General features: G+C 47.1%; 2 protein-coding genes across 5 annotated transcripts in view; both read left to right on the forward strand.

The window, feature by feature from the left end:
- The window catches only part of GLG1 (golgi glycoprotein 1), an 85,312-nt gene extending 75,091 nt beyond the window's left edge, over positions 1 to 10,221 (forward strand). Inside the window, exons 23-27 of one of the 2 annotated variants that reach the window (XM_026680145.2) lie at positions 789 to 896; positions 2,750 to 2,870; positions 4,066 to 4,172; positions 5,968 to 6,131; positions 9,834 to 10,221. In XM_026680145.2, coding sequence (XP_026535930.1) covers positions 789 to 896; positions 2,750 to 2,870; positions 4,066 to 4,172; positions 5,968 to 6,131; positions 9,834 to 9,852 — 519 coding nt within the window. In that variant the 3' untranslated portion in view covers positions 9,853 to 10,221. Of the gene's footprint in view, positions 1 to 788; positions 897 to 2,749; positions 2,871 to 4,065; positions 4,173 to 5,967; positions 6,865 to 9,833 lie in introns of those variants that run through there. The other variant, XM_087971777.1, reaches the window with a different exon arrangement.
- A 1,551-nt stretch (positions 10,222 to 11,772) lies between these two features.
- Positions 11,773 to 24,529, forward strand: part of PDPR (pyruvate dehydrogenase phosphatase regulatory subunit) — a 37,706-nt gene continuing 24,949 nt past the window's right edge. Inside the window, exons 1-6 of one of the 3 annotated variants that reach the window (XM_087971782.1) lie at positions 11,773 to 11,998; positions 16,828 to 17,117; positions 18,289 to 18,422; positions 19,877 to 19,958; positions 20,055 to 20,218; positions 23,370 to 23,491. In XM_087971782.1, the coding sequence (XP_087827908.1) occupies positions 16,888 to 17,117; positions 18,289 to 18,422; positions 19,877 to 19,958; positions 20,055 to 20,218; positions 23,370 to 23,491 (732 nt within the window). In that variant the 5' untranslated portion in view covers positions 11,773 to 11,998; positions 16,828 to 16,887. Of the gene's footprint in view, positions 12,026 to 13,373; positions 13,463 to 16,827; positions 17,118 to 18,288; positions 18,423 to 19,876; positions 19,959 to 20,054; positions 20,219 to 23,369; positions 23,492 to 24,529 lie in introns of those variants that run through there. The other 2 variants (XM_087971781.1, XM_087971783.1) reach the window with 2 other exon arrangements.

The following is a 24,529-nucleotide window of genomic DNA, read 5'->3' on the forward strand; positions in this document are numbered from 1 at the left end:
AATTCAATTGTATAGATTGTGAAGGATGTGTGTTTATTTTCATGGTCATGATGTACACTGAAAAAGGTGTTTGATTTCGTTGTACAAGGTGCAATGATAATAAAGTAAAGGTTCTTTAGGCCACATTTTCCGGTTTTCGAGAAGGGCTCTCCTTCCACTAACCTCCCCCTCCTTCGGTCTAACCAGGCTCTCTTCCTTCCTAGACAATTTTTCTGCTCCCTTGCAGATCCACATTGCCTCACTGTGAACCTGTTCCAGCTTCCCTGAATCCTACTAAAAATGTGGCGCCCAAAATTGGGTCCAGTACTTGAGGTTGGACTGACGCAGAATATCTGGAAAGGATGTACTTTCCATATTTGGAAACTCTGCTTGTATTGATGTAATTCTAAACTCACATTTGCCTCTGTAATGGCCATAGCACACTGCCAAAGCCGCCTTCAGCCTCTGAGCACTTCCCATTCCATGATGTTTTTAAACCTATTATTACCAAGCTGGTATCATCTTAAATGACTAGCTTCTAAATTTGATCCTAGGCCACATTCCTCAGCTAAAGTTTCCACCCTTAAATATAGCGGTGCTCTCTGTCCCTTGGCTCCAGAATACAAGGATAAACTATTTTGAGCACAAATCCACTTGCCATGGGCAAAGGGACAGCATTCCTTCCCCTTTGTTTGCTGCCATCCTTGTTCGCATGTTCCATGTTTCTGTTCTCTGTTTATAAATACTTGAACTTTGCTAGGTTGTTGTCCTGGGATGGCTCCATTCTAACCTGCTTTGTGTCCTTACAGATTTTTAACTTGTGCGCAGAAGAGGCTGCAGCCCAGGAGCAGACAGGGCAGGTAGAAGAGTGCCTGAAAGTGAATTTGCTCAAAATTAAAGCAGAGATGTGTAAAAAGGTGAGTGGTCCTGCTGCACACACAGATAATGGACACACAGATAAAAGCCCTGGTTCTCGTCTTCCAAGGGGAGGGAGGCACCTTGGAGTCAGTAGCATTTATCTGCCTTTGGGAGATAATCTGGAATCAGAACTGTGGTCTTTAAATCAGAGTTCCACAACCTTTGTGGACCGGGGGTGTGGAGAGGGGATTAGTTCCACGTGAGCAGCGAGCAAGTGTGCGCATGTGCAGCTCCAATTGCATGAGAGGCAGACACAGGCCCGCCGCTTGTGCAAATGGAGAGCATGTGCATGCCCTCGCCCACTGTTTGCACAAGTGCGGGGATGCTTGCATACTCACCCACCACTTGTGGGGCCTGGTTCCGAATGGCTGTGATGTCTCTTTTGGACAACTCCTTAGATGCTTCCTCAGAGGTCGACTCAAAGAATAGCCATAAGCCCTTAGACTTATATACTGCTTCCCAGTGCTTTGCAACCCTCTCTAAGCAGTTTACAGAGTCAGCCTCTTGCCCCCACCAACAATCTGGCTCCTCATTTTACCCACCTTGGAAGGATGGAAGGCTGAGTCGACCTTGAGCCTGGTGAGAATTGAACTCCTGGCAGTGGGCAGAATTAGCCTGCAATGCTGCATTCTAACTACAAGGGAAGGGAAATAGCAATAGCACTTATATACCACTTCACAGTGCTTCCCAGCCCTCTCTAAGCGGTTTACAGAGTCAGTCTATTGCCCCCACAATTTGGGTCCTCATTTTACCCACCTCAGAAGGATGGAAGGCTGAGCCAACCTGGAGCCTGATGAGATTTGAACTGCCAAACTGCAGGCAGCCGGCATTCAGCAGAAGTAACCTGCAGTACTGCACTGTAACCACTGTGCCACTGAGGCTCTTAGAATGAGATCATTCCTGGCACATCAGGAATTATTGACCCTGACCTGCCGGCAGAACAGGCCTCAGCTGGGGAGAGCTTGCAGGCCAGTGAACAGGAGAGGGAGGAGCTACCTGCCATGGTACATCTCAAGAGCATGCAGGGCAGAGAAACTGAGGTCTGCCAGATTGCTCGGGAAAAGGGCCCACCCCTCTTGATGGGCTGAACTGGAAGCCATTTAGCACGGCAGACAGAGGGAAGTGTTTCTGAAAGCCACATGTGTTGGTCATGGCTGTGTGCTCGTTTGTGTTTCCTGGCATTCTGAATTACTATAACCCGTGAGCTAACGTGGATGTAATTTTAAGTTTTGCCTGGAGGCCTTATGTTCGTTTACTGGACTTGCTGTTTGAGCAGTTTGCTATTTGTGTTATGGGCTAATTGGCCATTGCCTGGGCGGATTAATCTGGGCTTGCTTTTGGCTGGCTTCGGTTCTAAATCCAGGTGAAGAGAACTACTGGGGGAAGACAACTCAAACCCTCCATAAAGCACACTGACGTGCGAGTGTGGCAGCACAGTGGCTCAAGGCCCAGAGGTGGGCTGCAGTTGGGGGCTGGGATCCCCTGCTTTAAATGGCATCTTTAAGGATTCCAACTGTTAGTTTTATTTTAACTTGCACCTCTCCCTATCTTTATTCCAGCTGGAATGGCCCACTGACTCCCCTCTTCCCTCTTTAAAGCATGGTTGAGATGCAGCCACAATCGTCCACCCCAACAGTAGCCTTGCAAGGGTTTTGTTTTCACATTAATTTTAACTACCAGCTAGGAGTATATCCAGAATCCGCTGCCCTGGATGAGCACTGCCCATACTTGTTCTGCACTTTGCCTTCTACTTCTTCTTCATGCCAAAACCCCAAGCCCTTCGGTTTTCATTGGCTCGAGAACAACTTGACTTCCTATCTGATGGTGACCCTTGTGGCTTTCTGCTCTCCAGGAGGTGCTGAACATGCTGAAGGAAAGCAAGGCTGACATTTTTGTGGATCCTGTCCTTCACACAGCCTGCGCGCTGGACATCAAGCACCACTGTGCCGCCATCACTCCAGGAAGAGGCCGGCGTAAGTTTTGCGTTAACCGATCGGTCAGTGGAGTGCTAAGACAGTAAGGCCGTTCTGACCACAAAGTCCGTTCATTCCAGCTGCTTACAAACCTGGATGCTTTCCACTATGAATACCACTCTAGAGATAAAGTTTAGTTTAGTTTAGTTTAATGTATTGTCATTGCACCTTGCACAACGAAATCAAACACCATCTTCAGTGTACATTATGACTATGAAAATAAACACAAATACACATCCGTCACATTCTATACATTAAATTGAAAACCCCTGATATTGCATCAATATTGCACTATATACAGTAGAATTCAATAGAGTTACTGCTCTGGGATAGAAGCTGTTTTTCAGCCTATTTGTCCTTGTTTTTATTGTCCTGTACCGTCTGCCAGATGGTACGAGTTCAAAAAAAAGGGTGCCCAGGATGAGATGGATCTTTGAGGATGTTTTGAACTTTCTTAAGGCAGCGGGAGCTATAAAGCTCTTCCAAGGAAGGGAGAGGGCAACTCATGATCCTCTGGGCAATGATGTTAACCCTCTGGAGTGTTTTCCTATCTGCCCCTGTGCAATTGGCAAACCATACAGAGGTGCAGTAAGTTAGGATACTCTCTGTGGTGCAGCGGTAGAAGGTCACCAGCAGTTTTTCATTCAGTTGTTTCCTGAGAAGTCTCAGGTTGTATAATCTCTGCTGGGCCCTTTCGACCAGGGCTGCAATGTGAGCACCCCAGGTCAGGTCCTCTTTTAGAAACTTAAAACCCAGAAACTTAAAACCGGCCACTTGCTCTAAAGAGAGATTTGGGGAGGACAGGGGCATTTTTTAACCTGCTTTTCAAACTTTTTTGGGGTGGAAATGTTTCAAATTGGAAGTATCTTGTTTTCAGACTATCTCTAAAATGGTTTTTTTAATTTTTAATTTTATTTTGGAGATGGGAATGAAGGAGAAAGAAGTTGGCTGGGAAGATACCTGCAACATGCACTAAGGCAGGGGTCCCCAAACTTGGCAACTTTTAAGACTTCTGGACTTCAACTCCCAGCTGGAGAATTCTGGGAGTTGAAGTCCACAAGTCTTCAAGTTGCCAAGTTTGGGGATTCCTGCACTAAGGGGAGCCTCCTTCCTGGGGATACTGTCCTATTGGTGGTTTGCGGTGTGGCAGGGACTTTCCTGACCCTTTTGTGACAGTGTTTCCTTCGTTCTGCAGAGATGTCCTGCCTCATGGAGGCTCTGGAGGACAAGCGGGTACGGTTACAGCCAGAATGCAAAAAACGCCTTAACGACCGGATCGAAATGTGGAGCTTTGCTGCGAAGGTGAGCAAGGTGGCACAACGTCTTTCTTAAACGGGAATAGAAGAGTCATCGGCGTGCTTGGAAATGAGGAGGGAACTAAGGGGAGGTAAAAGAGATCCTGGGAAGGGTTTGGTGTCCTGGCAGGGAGGCTGGGTCTCATCCCCCATACAGGGTGGTCTTTCACTTACGAACACAGTTGGGACCGGAATTTCCATTATTAAGCAAAAGCGATTATAAAATGAGTTGTGTGTGATTTTACAACCATTTTTGGCCACATTTGTTAAGCAAATCCACTATGGTTCTTAAGTGAATCATGTGGTTGTTAAGTGAATCCTGCTCCCCCCATTGACTGCCTGTTTGGAAGCTGGCTGGGAAGGTTGCAAATGACGATTTTACATGACCCTGGGGTGTCAAAAATGCATGTCAGTTGAGAGATTATTCACCTGAGATCACTGTGTATGCATACCTAACTGAATATTTGCCTCTCCATATGTGAATAGAAGTAGGGGGAATGGCAAATGAGGAATTTGAAGCAGATGACACTAAATGATGAGCGGAATGCAACGAAATTTTATTTTAATGTATGCTGATTAGTGTACATTTAAAGTGTCAATACAACTATTCTGTTCCATTTTCTGTTCTATTCCTATTCTACCCCTACCTCTACCCCTACTCCTGTCCCATTTCTTTTTCTTTTTTTTATAAATAAGGTTTTTTTATTTTTTTTATTTTAAAAACATCTCTTGGTGACAGTGTGGTTCCAGGTTTTTACATTTCAATACAAACATGGCCTTGATTACATGTTCTTTTATTATAATCAATTTCATATCATTTATATTCATCACAATTATATTCATTTCCAATTCATATCATAGCTTATTTCATTTTTCTTTAAATATTCTCCTATCTTATTTTAAAATGGTATCTAAAATTCTTATTTCATTTCTATATTTATTATACTTATATACTTTTATCTGTCACGTTTGCAATATTATCACATACTTTTACTTCATTCACTATTCAATTAATTTCATCATAGTTCTAATAATTCATGAAAAACTTTACCCCCTTTAATTATCAACCTCCTGTTCCATTTCTATTCTATTCATGATCTGGACCTCTCTTGCACTTTGTGTGGAAAAGAACGTCACTGGCTTTGTTTATTAAAGAGGAAATACTTTCACAGCAAATTGATGTGAAGGCATGTTACTATGAGGAGTGGTGGTAATAAAGTTAGGGATTGATCCGTAAACAATTGTAGAATGTTTTGTCCAGCATGAACTTCGAAGAAAGTTCTACTTACAGCTTATGTGGAACTTTAGCTTGGATGCATTTAAAGAAGTATATCTTAACCTTGACAACATGCTGGCTGGGGAATTCTGGGAGTTGAAGTCTACACATCTTAAGTTGACAAACACTGATTTAAAAGGCATCAAAGATTAACAGAATTTTTTACCTTAAAAATGTGGTTCCCCTCCCTAGACATCTGGAAAGTTTTAAAGAAAAGTGCAGTAATCATTACCCAGAGCAAACGGGGGACCTCCAAAATTTATTTGGGCATGTTCTAACACTCTGGTTTTAAACTTGTTAAGCTTTTTAAGATCCATTGTTCTACCTTCTACTCTAGCCAGACTGATACTTACAAGATTTCTACAGAATTTTGCCCAGGTGAAATTAGCTTTTTACTATAATTTCGTTAGAACAAAGTAGACTATTGTTTGTCTCCTGCTTTGCCAGCCCAAGTCCACCTGTCTTGGTTGGGTTGGTGTGCCTTTCCTTGGGCTTGGTAGCTGATGGCTCCTTTTCCTCTTGCCAGGTGGCCCCAGCGGAAGGCTTTTCGGATCTGGCCATGCAAGTGGTGACGTCTCCCTCCAAGAACTACATCCTGTCGGTGATCAGTGCAGGCATCTGTGTCCTGTTCCTGATTGGTCTGATGTGCGGGCGTATCACCAAGCGAGTGACACGAGAACTGAAGGACAGGTAGAGACGACCTTGGTCATCAGAGGGAAGGAGGAGGAAGGCCTGCCCAATTTGTACAGTCTTCTCTGTATAGTCTCCCTCCCCACCTCGCTCTCCTTCAGACAGTACAAGCCAATTAGAACAGCAGCGGCAGCAGCGGTGGCGGCAGCAGCAGCAGCAGCAGCAGCTCATATCGGCTGGGTCTCCCATCCTGTCCAGCAGCTTTGTTACCCCATCGTTAGCCACGGTTGTTTGCCTGCCTGTAGACAAAAGCTCTTTCTTTTTCTTCTTCTTTTTTCCCCTCCTCGTACTGTTGAACTACCTTCTTCACGCACTCCAAACCAGACTGACAAACTGCAGCCCAGGAGGTTTTTTTAAAGTCAACCTTTTAAAGATCCGTTCTTGGCATAATTTGTGGGGCAGTGTGTGTCTTGGTGAGGAAACACTTGCGCCCTGGGCTTAGGCAGGACTTGAAGGATGGGACATTTACCCACCGCTCACCACCACCGGCCCTGGTTTGGATATCTAGTTTGCCAATGAACCAGCATCTTCCGCTCATAATCTGTCAGCAAAACGGTCTCAGAGGAATATCATCTCCACCAGTTCTCCTCTTTCTGTCACAAGGATCTGTTTGTGTGTATTTTTCCTTTCCTTTCCTTACTGGTTTGTTCCTCAGTTTCCACCAACAAGGCGAAAGCCGTTCCTTTTCTCCGTTGTCTTTGGGATTAATAAAATATCGACCACAAGAAACAAAGTCCGGTGGTTTTATAGGTTCCCCTCGCAAAGCTACTTCCTGCCCCAGTGGAAGCTGTTTTACATGACACAAGTCGGGGTGTGAAGCTGCGTAGCAAGTAGACATCTCGGAAAGTTGCCCTGAAGATTTGGGCCCCCGAACCAGGAGGGCCGTTGCTGGGGTGATGATTAGGTGACCCTCTCCCCGGTATGCAGATCCGGCATTGATCGGAACGGGAGAGAGGGCTTCATGCTCTCCGGAATCAAGCTGAAGAGATTGTCAGGCTTGGGAAGTAGGAAAGGAGCATTTTTTGGACTCTGTTCCTGAGCAAGAACGAGTTGGTGGGGACTGTCTGTCTGTTATTTGAAAGGAAGTGGTGATTTTTATGAAACAGCACTACGAGTAGCCCTCCTGGTCTGAACCTGGATGCTGCCCTTGACTTGATTGGGGAGTAGAAGAAGCTGCACATGCTCTTTTGTTGGCACACGGGACGACAGTCTTTTCACCTGCTAGCCATAGGTCTGCCTTCATATGCTGGCGCTGAATCATGCATTTGGGTGTTCTGCTCACCCCTCTCCATTTCCCTGGCATGTTCCAGCTCTTACAAGTATTGCACTTGCTAGACAGAGTCTACCTGTCTTGGTTTCTTTTATTTTTTTGCATTTAACTTCCCGAAAGTGGAGGGTGTTTCTGTCACGGGACCAGGCTATCAGTGTCTGGACAAGCCGTCACTCGTAACAGTACTGTGAATATTTGCTGCTGCTCTGAAGTGTTGGTGAAATGGTGTTTCTACAAAGTTAACTTTAGGAGACTTCATACTGGAAAAATGAGCAATGTGGTATCTGGTTTTGCTTCCCTAGAGATGGCGGTTTGGTGTGCTTTATTTTTTTTAAGACTACTGATTCTCTTTTTCCTTCTTGGTATCCTGAAAGGTTCTAGAGATCATGGTTCTTTTTGTGTTCCAACCTGGGTCTTGTAGAACAGGGGCGGGGGAGTGTGGCCCTTTTATGACTCGTGGGCTTCAACTCCCAAGAATTCCTGAGCCAGCCATGCACCATGCTGGGCTCAAGAATTCTGGGAGTTGAAGTCCACAAGTCATTAAAGGGCCACACTCCCCTACCTGTTCTAGAAGGTGGGGCTGGGAAAAGACAGCTGATGATAAGAACGCAGTGGACGCTGCAGAGACTGTGGTCTTTTCTCCTCTGCAGGTGCTAAAAGCGACTCCAGTATTTTGTCAGACAGTGGTTTACCTGAAGCAGAAATCGGGATTTTTCCTCCTAGAGGCATTAGCCCTGACCTTGAGATGTGTGATTCTGGCACAAAATTGGGCCAGAATTAAGAACTGCAGAAGGGGAAAAAGCAATAGGACATTGAAGCTCTGTGAAGAGGCTGGCTGTGGGTTATGGACTACAGAGCGCTTAAAGAGGCTAAACCAGAGGTCTCCAAACTTGGCAACTTTAAGACTTGTGGACTTCAACTCCCAGAATTCTCCAGCCAGCTCTGCTGGCTGGAGAATTCTGGGAGTTGAAGTCCACAAGTCTTAAAGTTGCCAAGTTTGAGGACCCTGGATTAAACCGTTGATAGGAAGCAAGGAAGAGTCTTGTTCAGAATTGTACAATTGGGCGAGATGGGTTAGTCTTGGTTGTCTTGCTCCATTTGCTGATGAAGGTGAAAGTCCCTGCACTCTCTCTCTACACACACACACACACACACACACACACGGGTCATTTTTAGCTAGTGTGTCCTAGAAAATGACACAACACGCACAATTTTTATTTTTGCTTTCCCTCAGCTTAGCTGTAGTCGCCTGGCCCTGCATTTCCACTGCTTAGCTTGTGTTGAGGATCACGAATGATGCTTCCACAGAGGGAGGAGAGAGGGCACCGAAAAGGGGGCTCGTGAGCCAGCGGTACCGAGATAACTTGCCCGGTCTGCCCCAAGGAGTGAAGAGGTTGCTGCTCTAAGAGAGGGCGGATGGCCTCCAATGTTGCTCCCGTCCCCGGCTGCCTCTTCCGTTTCATTTTTTTCAACCTCCGGAACCGGTCAGTATAGAGGAGTGGAGATCACACTTCCTTTCCACTCAGGCTGTGCCACTTCATATTAATTCTGCTTAATCAGATTCACTGATCGGATTAATTAATTCAAGGAAGGCGGAGAAAGCAATGCTGAGTTTTGCCAGGCTGCAGATGATTGTTTTTATAATCCATTGTAGCTGGGAGCCAGAAGACTCCATCCACCTGCTACTTCCGTATACAGTTGTGCTGTTTGCTTTGCAACCGTTTGCCAGGTTGGTCGCTGAGGGCTGCCCTGCCTAAGCTTGGTGAGGGTGCAGGGCCTTCTTTTCCAGGATCCAACCTGGATCGGTCACCGGGACCAGAAGTTTTTGTCTTCCGAGCTTTTGGACATAACGCTGGAGCCCAACTTCTCTGTGTGAAGAAGTTCCCCAAGGACGGGCTTCCAAGCATGACTCTGAAAGCTCAGAAGACAACCCTTCTGGTCCTGGCAACCGACCCAGGTTGGATCCTGCAACATTATCCTGGCAGTGCAGCAGAGAAAAGAGGGGCCAAACATCACATATCACAAGAGGCCTCTCTTTTCTCTGCTGCACTTCAGAAAGAGAGATGGAACTAGAAGCAGCAGCAGCATCAAGACAGGGTGCTGCCCTTGCCTCAGGGAGAGAAAATGAAGGCAGAGCTTCAGGTGGCCCCCGTGCTAGGAGGCTGAGAGAGGACCAAAGGCCCTACCTTCTGCAAAGCAGGTGGGGAGGGGGCCGTGTGCTGGACCTCACGGTGTTTTGGACCAAGCGTGATAAGTGATTTGTGAGGAAACGGCCCCTCTTCTTTGTAGGACTTGCATTGCTTCCTGTCTGTCCTGTGGCCCCATACCTGATGAAAAGGTATCCCGAGTTTCCTGAATGGGCATCAAGAGGCATTTCCAGAACCAATTCATGTTTGATGCTCACGATTTTGATTTTTTTGTTTTCATTGCAGATCCAAATATTGGATTTGAAACGAACACCCACACACACACCCCAAACAACTTCGAATGGCATAGCTAGGTATATGTTCGGTGCCCTTCTTCTTGCAGCTTTGAAAAGCAGCCATTGGAGACATGGTAAAGGATTTAAACAAAAACAAAAACAAAATCACAAAACAGCAAATGTTTGGCTGAGCTTGATTCTTTTTAAAAATGTAATATTAAGATTTTTTTTGTAAATTGTTTTTTTTTCCTTCTTATCTATGTACAAATTCTTGGCCATTCTTTGTTTTTACATGTTCCATGCTGTGTAATTTTGAATTGTTAACTGAAATACTGAACATAATGTGCATTTTTCTGTACAGATGAAATGGGAGAATTTAATAAAAGAGTCTGCGGGTTTTTGCTTTTTGCTGTGTTTTTCTCTGCCGTCTTTCATAACCACCCATCTTGAGTTCTGCTAAGTTTTCAAGGTTACTTAATGATGGTTACTGGTTGTCTACAGACTTTTGCCCTTTAATGTTTTTGAATTACTAAAGGACTCCCTGATCTTCAGACTGAGAAACCAATTCTCAAACAGGTACCCCCAGACCAGGGGTCTCCAGGGCTGAGGAATTCTGGGAGTTGAAGTCCACAAGTCTTAAAGTGGCCAAGGTTGGAGACCCCTGCCCCAGACGATTGTTTCTTGACTGACACTTATCAGCAAAGGACAGAGCTTTTGGGAGAAGAGGCATCCATGCTCTTCCTTGAACCTGTGCTCTCATCCCTTGATGCTATGGTCTGGTCTGCTTTGCTCTGGAAGGCGGAGAGAAGGCAAGGCTACTATGGGCCAAACCTTGACCTACAACAATGGGCCACACAGCAAAGGCTTGAAAGCAATCTCGGTTGGAGGGTGCTGGGTGAGATGTTTGATTTACTTTGGAAAATTTATATAGCATATGCCAATGAAGACTCAATCATCCAGGCCAAAAGCATTTTAAAAAACTTAAATCAGAACAACTGGACAGAAGTACAACAATCCAAAATGTTTCACTTCCCATCCAGGAAGCTTCATTCAGTCAATAAAAAAGAAAAAAAAATGGTTAGGCGGAGAGTGAGAATCATTGGAACGAACCATCATCTCCTGCCACACCAACTGACCCCAAAATGCACTGCAATTGCCAGTGAAGACTCAATCATCAATATATAGAATATATAATAGGACATAATAGAATATAGAGTATTATAGAATAGAAAATAGAATTTAATAGAATATATAGAATAGAATAGAATAGAATAGAATATAGAATGTAGAATATAATATAGAATACTATAAGTAGAATAGAATAGATAGACTGTAGAATTGAATAGGGCAATAGAATATACAGTATAATAGAATATAGAATAGAATAACTAGAATAGAATTAATAGAATATAGAATATATAGAATATAGAATAGAATATATCGAATATAGAATTGAATATATGGAATAGTATAGGATAGAATAGAGTATAATAGAATATAGATTATAGAATAACTACAATAGAATTAATAGAATATATAGAATAGAACGTAATATAGAGTATAATAAAATATATAGAATAGAATGCGGAATAGGAATAGGAGCTGGAAGGGACCCTGGAGGTCTTCTAGTCTAGCCCTCTGCTCAAGCAGGAAAACCTATACCCTTTCAGACAAGCGACTGTCCAGTCTCTTCTTAATTTGGCTCCGGTTCTTGCAAGCAGTCTCGGCAGCTGATCGGGCTCCACACAGAGCGCGCGTTGCATTTGACACGACTGGCGCTAAAGAAGCCGATTAAAAACTCGCATAACTACCAAGCAGCAGCAACCGCACTAACCAACGCTTCGGCCACGTGCTTTCGATCAATGTGCGCATGCGCTTGTTCTTTCACGCTCTTATCCCCGCCCTCTCCTCCCGCCCCCAACGCCAATTGGCTGCCGCCCGACGGTGTTACGCCACGGGCAGGCGCGCGACCTTGTCGCGCGCCGGGCCGGCCGTAAAGCGCGGGCGAAACAACAACAGAGGCGGAAGGTCGCGCGCCGCTTCCGCGCCCGTCTCAGGTCTCCCTCCTTTCCCCCCCCCGCGACGATACCTGTGGGGGCGGGGCTGAGTATGCAGATATCCCGCCGCGGGGCGGGGCCGACGATGCTAATTAAAGCCTCCAGGCAGCGCGTCCAGGTGAGCGCCTGGGTGGAGGCCACGCAGGTGGGTCCTTGGCGGCCGGGCTGGGCTCGGGGGACGGCCAGGCGGGCCCGAGAGGGGGTTGACCACCTCACCCTGTCCGAACTTGCACCCCGAAAGGTAGGACCGGCGCCCCCACTTTGGAGCCTTTATAGTCCAGCGTCCCCTCCTCTTTCTTTCTCCCCTCCTTTCCTGGGTGCTGGGAAAAGCTTCTCGACGTTGGGGGGAGGGGGGTCGAGGAAATTTCCCCCCCTCGTGGTTTAAGCTTCCCACCTTTGGGGGGGGGTGATTGGGTTGGGGAGGACATTTGCTCCCTCTTTTCCTCTCCCATCATGCCTTTCCTCACCTGTGGGGTTCGAGACCCCACAGCTTTACCTCCCCTTACCTTTGCTCCCCAGCGACCCTCTACCTTATGAGGGGTGGGGCTGAGAGAGCAATTTAAGACCCTCCCCACCTTCCCCAATAAGGCGGCACCCTTGGGGTTATTTGCCCTTAAGGACCTGTCCCGACAGGTAGATAGAACCTCCCCCACCCAAAAAAACCCACACACCTTTACTGGGCTTAGGTATCTATTCATTAAATTTAATAAACACCCAGCCCACTTTTGCAATTGCTAACCCCCCCCCTATGAGGGGTGGGGCTTAGAGAGCAATTTGAGACCCCTCCCTCCCCACATACCTCCCCACATAGGGTGGCAGCCTTGTGGGCTCCTTGGCCTTAAAGGACCTTCTTCCACAGGTAGATAACCCCCCCCCCCAACCTTTACTGGGTTTGTTTGTCTTTTTATTATTTCATATGTTATTTAACAGAAGAGTTGGAAGGGACCTGGTAGGTCATTTAGTCGAGCCCCCACCCTACCCTGCCCAAGTAGGGGGACCCTACACCGGGGTCTCCAACCTTGGCCCCTTTAAGCCTGGAGGACTTCCACTCCCAACTGGCTGGGAATTCTGGGAGTGGAAGTCCTCCAGGCTTAAAGGCCAAGGTTGGAGACCCCTGCCCTGCACCATTTCTGACAGGTGGCAATCAATCCATTGAAACCAGGGGCCTCCAAACTTGGGCCCTTTAAGACTTGTGGACTTCAACTCCCAAAATTCCTCAGCCAGCAAAGTCTTAAAGTGGCCAAGTTTGGGGACTCCTGTGTTAAACATACGGTCATGTGTTTAACATAGGTTCACAAAACCCCTTTATGCAGGCTACGAGAAAAATAAACCCAGCAAGCAGCATTTGCACAACATTTTAGCTGGGTAGGATCCCATCCAGAAAAACAATCCAATTCAGGCACCCAGGAAAGTGGATTAAGAGATCTGGAACCAAGTGGCCTCAAAAGTTGTAATAATTCTAACTATGGATTTCAACAGATGGCACCTGAGCTTGAAACTGCAGGTCCTTCTCCCTGGCCGTTGTAAGTCAAGGACGTGCCACATTTTTGCAGCAGCTCTAGGTGGCTTATCAAATGATAAGGTAAGACAAGTAGTCCTCCTCTTGCAACCGTTCATTTAGTGACCATTTGAAATCACAACGGCACTGAAAGAAGTGACTTGGGACCGTTTTTCGCCCTTACGACCATCACAGCATCCGCAAAGTCAGGGGATCAGACGTTAGACAAGGGACTTTCCAAAAGCTGGAAGAGTGATAAGATACCGATAGAGGGAAAGATAATTGAAAGAAATATTTGAATGTGCAGAAATGAATAGGAATTAAAGAAAAGAATCTGAATATTACACGGTATGGGATTTGTTTTATCAATGGATAGAAAATAGAACAAATTAAAAGGGATTAGATGTATTCATAGAGCAATAAGAGAAACTAATGTAATAGATATATTGGATCTCATATGTATGGAAATGTGATTATTGTTATTGTTAAGTATGATAAGAATATTATTAATATTGGTTAAGTAATTGAAATATGTGCCTAATCAGTGCATCATTGAAATGGAATAGATTTTTTTGTATATATAAAAAAAAAAAGACGTTAGACAAGGGACTCAGATTTATGACGATGGCTGTGGCAATGGCGGGAACCAGGTTCACCGAACAACCGAGTTACTAACTTAACAAGTGCAGTGATTCACTTAACAACAGTGGCAAGGAAGGGCGTAAAATGGGGCAACATCCATTTAGCAAATGTCTCAGCAGCAGAAATTTTGGGTCTCGGTTGTGGTCGTAAAGCAAGGACTACCTGAAAAAAAATGGACCAAGTGTCAAATCGGTGGAAAATCTCACAGAGAGATTCATGGCTGAATAAGTGGATTTGCATCTGGTTTCTTGGATTCAAATCCGCCATGCAAACCTGTACAGAGCAATTAAAATTAAGAAAGATTAAATAAAGACTAAAAAGTAAGAAGACGGACGACACAGGGTGGTGACTGGGGTCGTATCTTCACCCTATCAGCCAGTCCCAGCAGAGAGCATCCCACTGGGGCCAGGAGGCAGCTGGCAGAGCCAGGTTTTAAGGCTCTTCCAGCAGGCCAGGAGCTTGGAGACCCCACCTCACCTCCCATAGGAGAAGAGTCCAAAGGGGCACAGCAAAAGAAGGCCTCTTCTCCTGGACTCCACCAGCTGAACTTCTTTGGCAGAAAGGATCTCAGTAGATCTCTTCACTGGAGTGAGTGGGACAAGCTTGGGCTGAGGTGACTCCTCAGGGGATCCAGATCTCTTTGACCAAGCACAAAAAGAAGGGGAAAAGGCGACCTTATGCTGAAGAGAATTGTAATGGTTCTGTGAGAGAAGAAAAATATGTTCTCAGTTTGAAAAAAATTGGAAGAAGAAAATTTCAGGTATGAAAACTGGCTGGGTGACCTTGGGACAGTCGCTCTCAGTTCAACCCACTTCATAGTGTCCTTGTGGGGAAAATAGGCAAGCTTATTGGCAATGTTTTCCATATATTTTAAAAAGCAGGATAAAAAAAACTAATAATTCTCATAATAAGATATCCAGGGGCTTAAACGATAGCAGTTAATTTATATCCTGGGTATTTCAAGCAGTAGAAATAATTGTACTTCTTTTGTCCAGTTGTATCCGGTTATTGGAGACTGCCTGGGTAAATCCCTGCAGTTTTCTTTGGCAAAGTTTTGCAGAAGTGGTTTGTCATTGCCTCCTTCCTAGGGCTGAGGTAAAGTGACTGGCCCAAGGTAGCCAAGACGAGACTAGGACTCATAGTCTCCCAGTTTGTAGCCTGATGCCTTAACCACCATGCCGAATTTTCTCTCCAGTTATAAATTACCATGCAATAAATAAAATATTGGAGGATTTTTCTTATGGGACAGTTAATATTAATGGTTATGGGAGACCTGCTAAGTCAGTCTCATGGTAGGAAATAGGAGGACGTTGCAGGCATTCAAATTAGATGATTTCAGGTTGCACCCAGGGTTTTTTTTATTAAGACTTAAGAAATCAGAAGGAAAGAATGGTTGAGCTCCCATTCTTAAAAAATATAAAAAACTTGGCTTTTTATAGAGTTTTGCCTTCTCTTCCATTTATTGCCATGTTGTGAGTCTTTTCTAGGTGATCACTTTTGTACTTAAGGGCAAGGTGTGACTGAGTCAGTGCTGCCCTGTGGCAGTAAATGTACTTTTGGCATCCAGTGGGTAAATTATTGTACCCGTGGAATTGTGCCAAAGCCTAGTGAAGCAGATAGTGGATGTTTCTCCTCTGGCATATTGGCTGGATTCACACTAGAGCAAACTGAAAATGAGGTTTGATGGGTTGTGGGTTAAATTCACCTGGGTCTCTTTGCATCACATTATAAGGTATAATACATACTTGGGCATGGCATGTTTTATGATTTGTTAAGTGGACTTGGGATCAAATATATTCTATAAATGTATCTGCCGTGTTTCCCCGAAAATAAGACCGTCTTATAATTTTTTGCCATCAAAAAAGGCACCAGGTCTTATTTTGGGGGGATGTCATCCACAGACCAACCTCACTTGCGTGCGTTGCCTCCAGCCTCCTTTTTGCTGTCAGAGGCCTTCGGGAACTTCTTCTGCAGCTGGCATGCCTTTCCTGAAGGCCTCTGCAGCTGATAACAGCCAATAACTCCAGATCGATCCGGAGCTTTGTTATATCAGCTCCAGAGGCCTTCAGGAAAGCCTTGCTAGCCTGGCCGGCTGCAGAAGAAATGGGCCGGCAAGGCAGGTGTCGGGGTGTGCGAGGCCTGGCTACAACTGTCCAATGGTAAGTAGTAGGGCAGTTCCACCCCCTCATCCCTTCCCGTAGCTTAATTTTTACCCATGCATTCTGGAGTGGGTGGGATCTTAATTAGGGCTTATTTTGGGGGATAGGGCTTATATTGGGTGCATGTGTAAAAATCAAGCTAGGATTTACTTTCAGGGTAGGTTGTATTTTCAGGGAAACGGTATATGAGGCTGAAAGAGAAGAGGTTCAGCCATTGAACTGAGCAAACTCACAATATAGTGGCTCCTGTATATGAGGGGCTTCCAACACTCCTCCAATATCCCCAGTGGAAGTAGCGAGTGGCGATTATTGTGCTTGCCGAATGCATTTTTTGTTGTGCTCATATACTTTGTTCCAACATTTCTTCTTAATTGGTTTTTTTTTAAAAAAAAAGCAGAGTGTGCAATGTTTTTATTTCAATTTGTGGCTTCCAAATACTAAAGTAATAAAAAGGGCTTGTGATGAACTATCACTGCAATCATTTTCCAAAGAGGGGCCAGATCCTGCACTTAAACTTTCACATGTTCCCACCCATCCAAAAAACCTTAGGAGCCCTGCTGTCTTCGCATCTCAGATGTTGCTGCTGACCAATCTCATTGAAGTCGTTTTCCAAGCATACGTAATGAAAAGCATGTTCCTCTTTTGCAGAGCTAGCAGCAGCTGTGAAGATTTCTCCGTGCGTCTTTGGAGGACCGAATAACCGTCAGCATGATGTTCGTCCAACGGCAATTAGCCCTTCAGTGGCAAAGAATGACTTTGACCTGGTGGAGGCTGTGTGGCTCCCGGCACAGTAGCAGCAATGGAGCTGGGCCTCACTTGATGCCCCTGCCAACACAAGCACAAGTGGTTATCTGTGGTGGTGGAATTATGGGCACCTCAGTGGCCTATCATCTCTCCAAGCTAGGGTGGAAGGACATTGTCTTACTGGAGCAGGGCAGGTAAAGGGTTACGTTTGTTGAGAGTGTCACCAGTCATAACTTCCTTGGTCTTCCTCCTCTCAAACCACCCACCATTTGTTCTGAAATGCATCTTTATTTATTCTCTATAAACAATCGGATTTCCTCACTGTGCCTTTTTTTTTCTGCACTGGGTGCTTCTTTTTTTATATATATTATGCCTTCAATGACCCCCCCCCCCTTTTTTGAGAGTAAAAGAAATGGAAATGGGCTGGTCGCAGAGCAAGAAGAACTGATGGCAGGTGGACCAAGGCGGTCATAGAATGGATCCCAGTTGATGAAAAGCGTCCACGAAAGAGACCTAAAACTAGATGGAAAGACAACATCAGCAAGTATGGCGGGCCCAATTGACCAAAAGAAAGTTCGGGACCGTCTGGGTTGGAAACATGCAGAAGAGGCCTTCGCCCTGCACTAGATAGAACAAGGGCTGGAATGAATGAATGAATTGATCCCCTATTCCACGGGTGTCAAACTCAAGGCCCACAGGGGTGCTTAATTTTGGCCTGCGGGGCTGGCCTGGAAATAGCAAAGGACCGGCCCGCGGTGCCTCTTGCAGCCAAAATGGGGCATGGGAGGGAGGCTCACACAGCCCCCTGCACCCCCGTTTTCTGCCGGGGTGGCCTCCTCCAGCATTTTGCTGGCCAAAACGGCATGGGGTGGGGGCATGCGTCCATCCAGGCAGGAAACAGGGCACAGGGAGGGGGCTAGTATGCCGCCCATGCCCAGTTTTGGCTGGCAAAATGCTGCAGGAGGCGTCCGCCCCATCTCTTCTCCCCCCTCCCAGCCCTCAGCAAATTCAGCAACTACAGTGCTGATCCAACCCTTGGAGGCATTCAGTTTGACACCCCTGCCTTATTCATTCTGGACCGCATCTCTGCTTCTTTTACCATAAAGGTGGTCCTTAACTTATGGCTGTAATAGAGCCCAGAATTTCTGTCCTATGTTACAATGGCAGTAAGTCGAGGCACCCATATGATCCACCCGTTTTGCAATCATCACAACTTATGATCGTGATGAGCAGAGTCCATTATGGTTGTAAGTCAAGGACTGCCTGTATGTATAACTTGCAATTGAGCTCCGGGACTTCTTGTTCCTCCTCCTCCTCCCTCTTGGGGTCTGGAGCTTCTCTTCACCTCTGGCTTTTCCCTTTTAGGCTGGCGGCCGGTTCCACTCGGTTCTGCGCAGGCATCGTAAGCACAGTGCACCATTTGTCCATCGAGCTAAAGATGGCCCATTACTCCAGGAAGCTCTACCAGCAGCTTAAGCAAGAGACTGGTGTGGAAACTGGTAAGCACTGGAGGGGTCAGTTTGGGGAAACAAGGCATCCTCTATCTACCTTGCTGGCACCCTCTAACTGCGTCAGGAGTAGAGGTAGGATAGGACAGGACAGGACAGGACAGGACAGGACAGGACAGGACTGGACTGGACTGGACTGAACTGAACTGAAGTGAACTGAACTGAACTGAACTGAACTGAACTGAACTGAACTGAACTGAAAATAGAATTCTTTATTGGCCAAGTGTGGTTGGACACACAAGGAATTTGTCTTGGTGCAAATGCTCTCAGTGCACATAAAAGAAAAGATATATTCATCAAGAGGCAAGAATCATCAGGTCCAATACTTAATGACAGTCATAGGGTACAATAAGCCATCAAATCATACTAGGAAACAGTCCATATAAATCGTAAGGATACAAGCGACAAAGTTTATGTCCGGAGTGTGAGGGGTCTGTAAATACTGGTACTGTAGAGTGGAGTAGAGTAGAGTAGAACAGAACAGAATAGGATAGAAAAGATTTTTGAGGTCTTCTAGTCCAGCCCCCTGCTCAATCAGGAGACCCTATACCACTCCAGGCAAGTAGCTGTCCAGTCTCTTCTTAAAAACCTCCAGTGATGGATCATCCACAACTTCTGAAGGCAACTTTTGTTCCACTGGTTAATTGTCCTCACAGTCAGGAAGTTTCTCCTTAGTTCTAAGTTGCTTCTCTGCTTGATTAGTTTCCATCCATTGTTTCTTGTCCTGCCCTCAGGTGCTTTGGAGAATAGCTGGACTCCCTCTTCTTTGGGGCAGCCCCTGAGATATTGGAAGACCGCTATCATGTCCCCCCTGGTCCTTCTTTTCGCTGGACTAGCCAAACCGTTAACGACCATTAGAGCCTTCCCATGGTCATGTGATCAAAATTCAGACGCTTGACTCATCTTTATGATCGTTGCATTGTTCTGGGATCTTGTGGGTCCCCCTTTGGGACCTTCTGACAACCAAAGCCAGTGGGGACGCCAGATCCACTTGACAACCAGGTTACTAACTTGTCAACTGCAGTGATTCACTTAACAACTGAGGCAAGAAAATGGGACAAAACTCAATAAATGTCTCAGCGACAGACATATTAGGCTCAATTGTGGTCGTTAGTCGAGGACTGCCTGTATAACAATGGTGTGGTTTAAACTCGCTTCTCTTCATGGCTGTGCAGAGATCAGAAGCTTGGATTCTCTTGTCCAAGCTCTTCCTTCTAACACAGGGTGTCCCAACCGTGGCAATTCCCAGGTATATTGACTTCCACTCCCAGAATTCCACAACCAGCATAGTCATTGCAGAGAATTCTGGGAGTTGATGTCCACCAAGGTTGGGAAATATCTGCTTCTTAACATCGGCTTCCTTCCGCTTTTTTTCCCATCCAAGAAAATGGCTGTTTGGTGGGACTGCAACGGAGGCTGAGAGGGGGTTATTTTTTTTGTACCAGGTTACGTGAAGACGGGCTCCATCTCACTAGCTCAGACTCAAGACCGGCTGATCTCGCTGAAGCGCATAGCCTCGCGACTCAAGTAAGCTGGCGCATATATGCACGTCTGGTGGGGTGGCACCTCCTTCGCCAGCCTGGTTGGAACAAGGGTGTAACAATGCCTGTGTGTCTCCGGCAGAATCATGGGCATTCCCTGCGAGCTTATCCCGCCAAAGAGGGTGGCCCAGCTCCACCCCTTTATCAACATCCACGACCTGGTGGGGGCCCTGCATGTGCCCGAGGACGCCGTCATATCATCTGCTGACGTGACCCTCGCTTTGGCCAGTGCTGCTGCAGCGAACGGTATGACCCAGCCTGCTCAGGGTCCCGCTGGGGCTCCCTTTCTCAGGGGGTGGAGCACTGCTTGGGAGGGGGGCCTGGAACGATGCTGCAAAACCACAGGGATAGACTCCCCTCCAGCTTTTCTTTAAGGCATTGAGTTGTGGCCTGTCAGCTGCCGGCCCCTCCAGCAGCCGAATCAGAGGTGGAGGAGGAAGAGGCGTGGGAGTTAGGGTAAGCATCAAGGCAACCTGAGAAGTTCCAAGGAGGAAGAGGGAATGGAGCTGGCAGAGAGGCAGAGGCAGAGCCTGGGCCACCCGTCAGCCCTCAGATGGAGAGTCAGCAGCCCCCAGGTCAGGAGGTGGCTGATGAGGAAGAGGAGGAACGGCTGCGTCCAGTGCCAGACTTGTGGATGCGCAGGAGGCAAAGGAGAGGAGAGCAGTGGAAATCTATGGGCTGGTCCTTGGAACGGAAGAGCCACCGCTGCTAGCAAGGCCCCACCCTAGCTCTGGGGATAAAAGGCAGGGGGCGGAGATGAAGAGATGTGGCAGACAACTAGTCACCTCCCTGCTGGGCGGACTTGTTAGCCTGCGTCGAGAGAGGAACTTTTTGCTGGGGCTGTTGGCGCTCCTAATAAAGGAATCTTTTGAGTTCACTTCAGAGGGTTTGTCGTGTTTGGGGAGCTGGGTCAGAACACATTGGGTGTATGTTGTTTTGTGGGCATTTTGTGAGAAGCAGCTTCTGTTTGATGGATCTGGAGAGAACTGTTTTAGACCCTATCCTGAAAACAAGGAAGCTTCAGCTGATGGGGAGTAATATAATTATCATTGTGTCCTGTGTTTTTACCCTAAGCAAGACCAGGTAGATGGTCCTTCTTGGGCAGAGGGCAGGATCTCTCGTCACTGTTGACTGGAGTGGCACGAAAAAGCCCAGCCCTGCATGTATGGCTTCAAGGGGTTGGGTTGCAGGTTAATTCTGGGACTTTGCAAGTAAAAGGGTCAGAGCATTGTGGTGGAGAAGACCTTTCTCTGGCTTGAAAGTGTCTTGTCTTTGATGGTATTGGGGCTCCAAACCCGGCCACCTTAAGACTTGTGGACTTCGACTCCCAGAATTCCTCAGCCAACAAAGTGCCAAGGTTGGACACCCCCTGGGCAAGAGATTGTGAGAGTTGAATACTGTTGTCTCTGGAGGAACCTCACTGGAGAAGGTGGCCTCCTGTAGGCTTTTAGGAGCCCTCCTTCACCCTTTAGTGACAACAAAGGACATTGACATCACAACATGGTGTGAATTGAAGTTGGCATTGCAGAGGGCTGCTGTTTTTCAAAGAAGCATTGTGCTGTTCGTAGTGAGCAAGAGGAGGCCATATCAGATGGCCTTGCTTGGATCAAGAAGTCCCACAGAATCTGAAGATAGCAGTGGCACTTAGACTTGTGTACTGCTTTCCAGCCCTCTCTAAGTGGTTTACAGAGTCAGCCTCTTGCCCCCCAACAATCTGGCTCCTCATTTTACCCACCTGGGAAGGACGGAAGGCTGAGTCAACCTTGAGCCTGGTGAGATTTGAACTGCTGAACTGTTGGCAGTTGACAGTCAGCAGAAATAGCCTGCAGTACTGCACTCTAACCACTGCACACCATGGATAGATGATTGGATGGATGGATGGATGGAAGGGCAATAGCAGTGGCACTTAGCTTCACAGTGCTTTCCAGCCCTCTCTGTGTGGTTTACAGACTCAGCCTGTTGCCCCCAACAATCTGAGTCCTCATTTTACCCACCTGGGAAGGACGGAAGGCTGAGTCAACCTGGAGCCTGGTGAGAATTGAACTGCCAAATTGCAGGCAGCTGGCAGGCAGCAGAAGTAGCCTTGCAGTACTGCACCCTAACCACTGCGCCACCGTGGCTCTTGCAAAACAACCCTGGTGGCTTTCTTGGACCCATGTGTTGTTGTTTTTTTAAGAAATCTTAGCTCATTACCCTAAATGCTGTTTGCTTATTTGTGACATAAAATCAGTTACAAACCATGACAGTGTCCCATATCTCCCCACCACTTCCAAGAGGCTGAATGTTGAGTCCATCCCTGTTCAGTGGTGGTACAGCCCCATTGGCCACACTAGTAACTCTGGTAGGCCAAAGAGCTCTGTGCTAAGTGGGCCTTTTAGGTGCAGAAAAACTCTTAAGTTAAGGCTTAACTTAAGCCACCGTGGCGCAATGGTTAGAGTGCAGTACTGCAGGCTCCTTCTACTGACTGCTGGTTGCCAGCAGTTTGGCAGTTCGAATCTCACCAGGCTCCAGGTTGACTCAGCCTTCCGTCCTTCTGAGGTGGGTAAAACGAGGACCCAGATTGTTGGGGGCAAGAGGCTGACTCTGTAAACAGCTTAGAGAGGGATGTGAAGCACTGTAAAGCGGTATAAGTGCTATTGCTAAACTAAGTGCTATTGCTAAACTAACCTCAGTAATAGCAATAGCACATAGACTTATATACCGCTTCACAGTGCTTTTCAGCCCTCTCTTAAGTGGTTGACAGAGTCAGCCTATTGTCCCTCAACAATCTGGGTCCTCATTTTACCCACCTCAGAAGGAAGGAAGGCTGAGTCAACCTTCAACCGGTCAGCATCAGTCGACAGAATCAGCCTGCAATGCTGCCTTCTAACCACTGCGCCACCCGGGCTGTGTAATTATCCTGCATTTTGCTTCATTGCTGTAGCTGAATTCCTTACGTTGCCTTCGTTTTGAATGCCGCAAAGGGGACTTCTTGCCTGCAGATGAAGTTCTGGAGCAGTGATCCTGTCCACAAACTCCCCACCTTTGTTTAAGAGCCCCAGAACTGTCCTTTTGGGTCAGATCAAAATTAGTCTTTACTGATTCTGGCAGAGTTTGCTCAAGATTTCTGGGCAGGACTGGAGCGTGGCTTCTGCCTATTTCTGTGTCAAGGTACCTTGCTGTGAGGTGATATCCTTTTGAAGGCAGCATTCCGTTTGTCAAACTGTGCTTGTCAAGGAGCATGAATGGCGGTGAGGCTCCGTTGAGTTGTGTTTCTGTTGAGTTGTGTTCCTTGCCGTGTGGCACTTTGGGGTGAGCAGGGCCAAGAATGATAGTGAAAGACCAGGTTCTTTGCAGCTTTCCCTTGCAGTGGATCACCAGAGATCACCCAACTTCCTCTCCGCTGTTGTCTCCCCAGGGGTTCAAATCCACGAACGAACCAGTGTCATCCACGTCCTGGGCCAGAAGGGCTGCGTAACTGGAGTGGAGACGGACAGAGGGATGATTGAGTGCTCCTACTTCGTCAACTGTGCTGGGCAGGTGAGGCCCTGATTGGACCGTGGGGCTGAAGGGCTTGTCAGCCTGACTGTGTCTGGGTATTCTCTTTGGGGCAGATGTTGGGCTCCTGTGCCAAAAATTGTGTGCGCACTTGCACACTCACGCTCACATGCCAGCACCCAGAAGGCAATGCACGCCCTCCCCACACCCCTATGCATTGCCTTCTGGGTGCCTCTCCACCCACCCACCCACCCCCTGCCGCCCCTTTACCTGCACTGCATCTCACAGCTGATTTTCGGCCAGTTTGAGGCCTTTTTGGCCTCCCAAAGGCTTGAGGAAAGCTTCTGCAGACTTCTGCAGGCTTTGCAGGCCGAAAACTAGCCCCGTTTCGTCACTTCCAGTATTTTCGGAAAAACAGGAAGTGACGAAACAGGGCTAGTTTTCGGCCTGCGGAAGCCTTCCTCGAGTCTCTGGGAGGCCGACAAAGGCCTCAAACCAGCTGAAAATCAGCTGTGAGGCATGCGCATGCCCAGTGAGGTAAATTTGCCTGCAGCTCGCGTGCCGGCACAAATGGCTCTGCGTGCTACCTGTGGCACGTGTGCCATAGGTTCGCCATCACGGCTTTGGGGGGTTCTGAGACTGCCTGCCAAAGGAGACTTATCGAGCAGATATTACGTGGCTGGGCCTTTTATGCAATGAACGAGAGGCACTTGTTCAAGTTGGCAAGTTGCTCATGTCATTAGATGGGGAATAGAATAGAATGAGCTGGAAGGGACCTTGGAGGTCTTCTAGTCCAGCCCCCTGCTCATGCAGGAGAACTGGTAGCATTTCAGATAAGTGACTGTCTAGATCAGGGGTCTTTAATCTTAAACACTCAAGGAGCCACTTGGACCCGTTTCCCATAGAAAAGAAAACCCCGGGAGCCAATAATTTATAACAACCGGTGTGACCGGATGGGCATGTGGCCAACTGGAGATCACTCACTCCCACCCAGCCAATGGTGGGGTCAGCTGATAGGGAGCCGCAGCAGAGGGCCAAAAGAGCCGCCTGTGGCTCCAGAGCTGCAGGTTGCAGACCCCT

This window comes from Notechis scutatus, chromosome 9 (assembly GCF_049901735.1).
Source record: "Notechis scutatus isolate UNSWTSFEM ecotype Mainland chromosome 9, rNotScu1.2, whole genome shotgun sequence".
NCBI classification, from domain to species: domain Eukaryota; kingdom Metazoa; phylum Chordata; class Lepidosauria; order Squamata; family Elapidae; genus Notechis; species Notechis scutatus.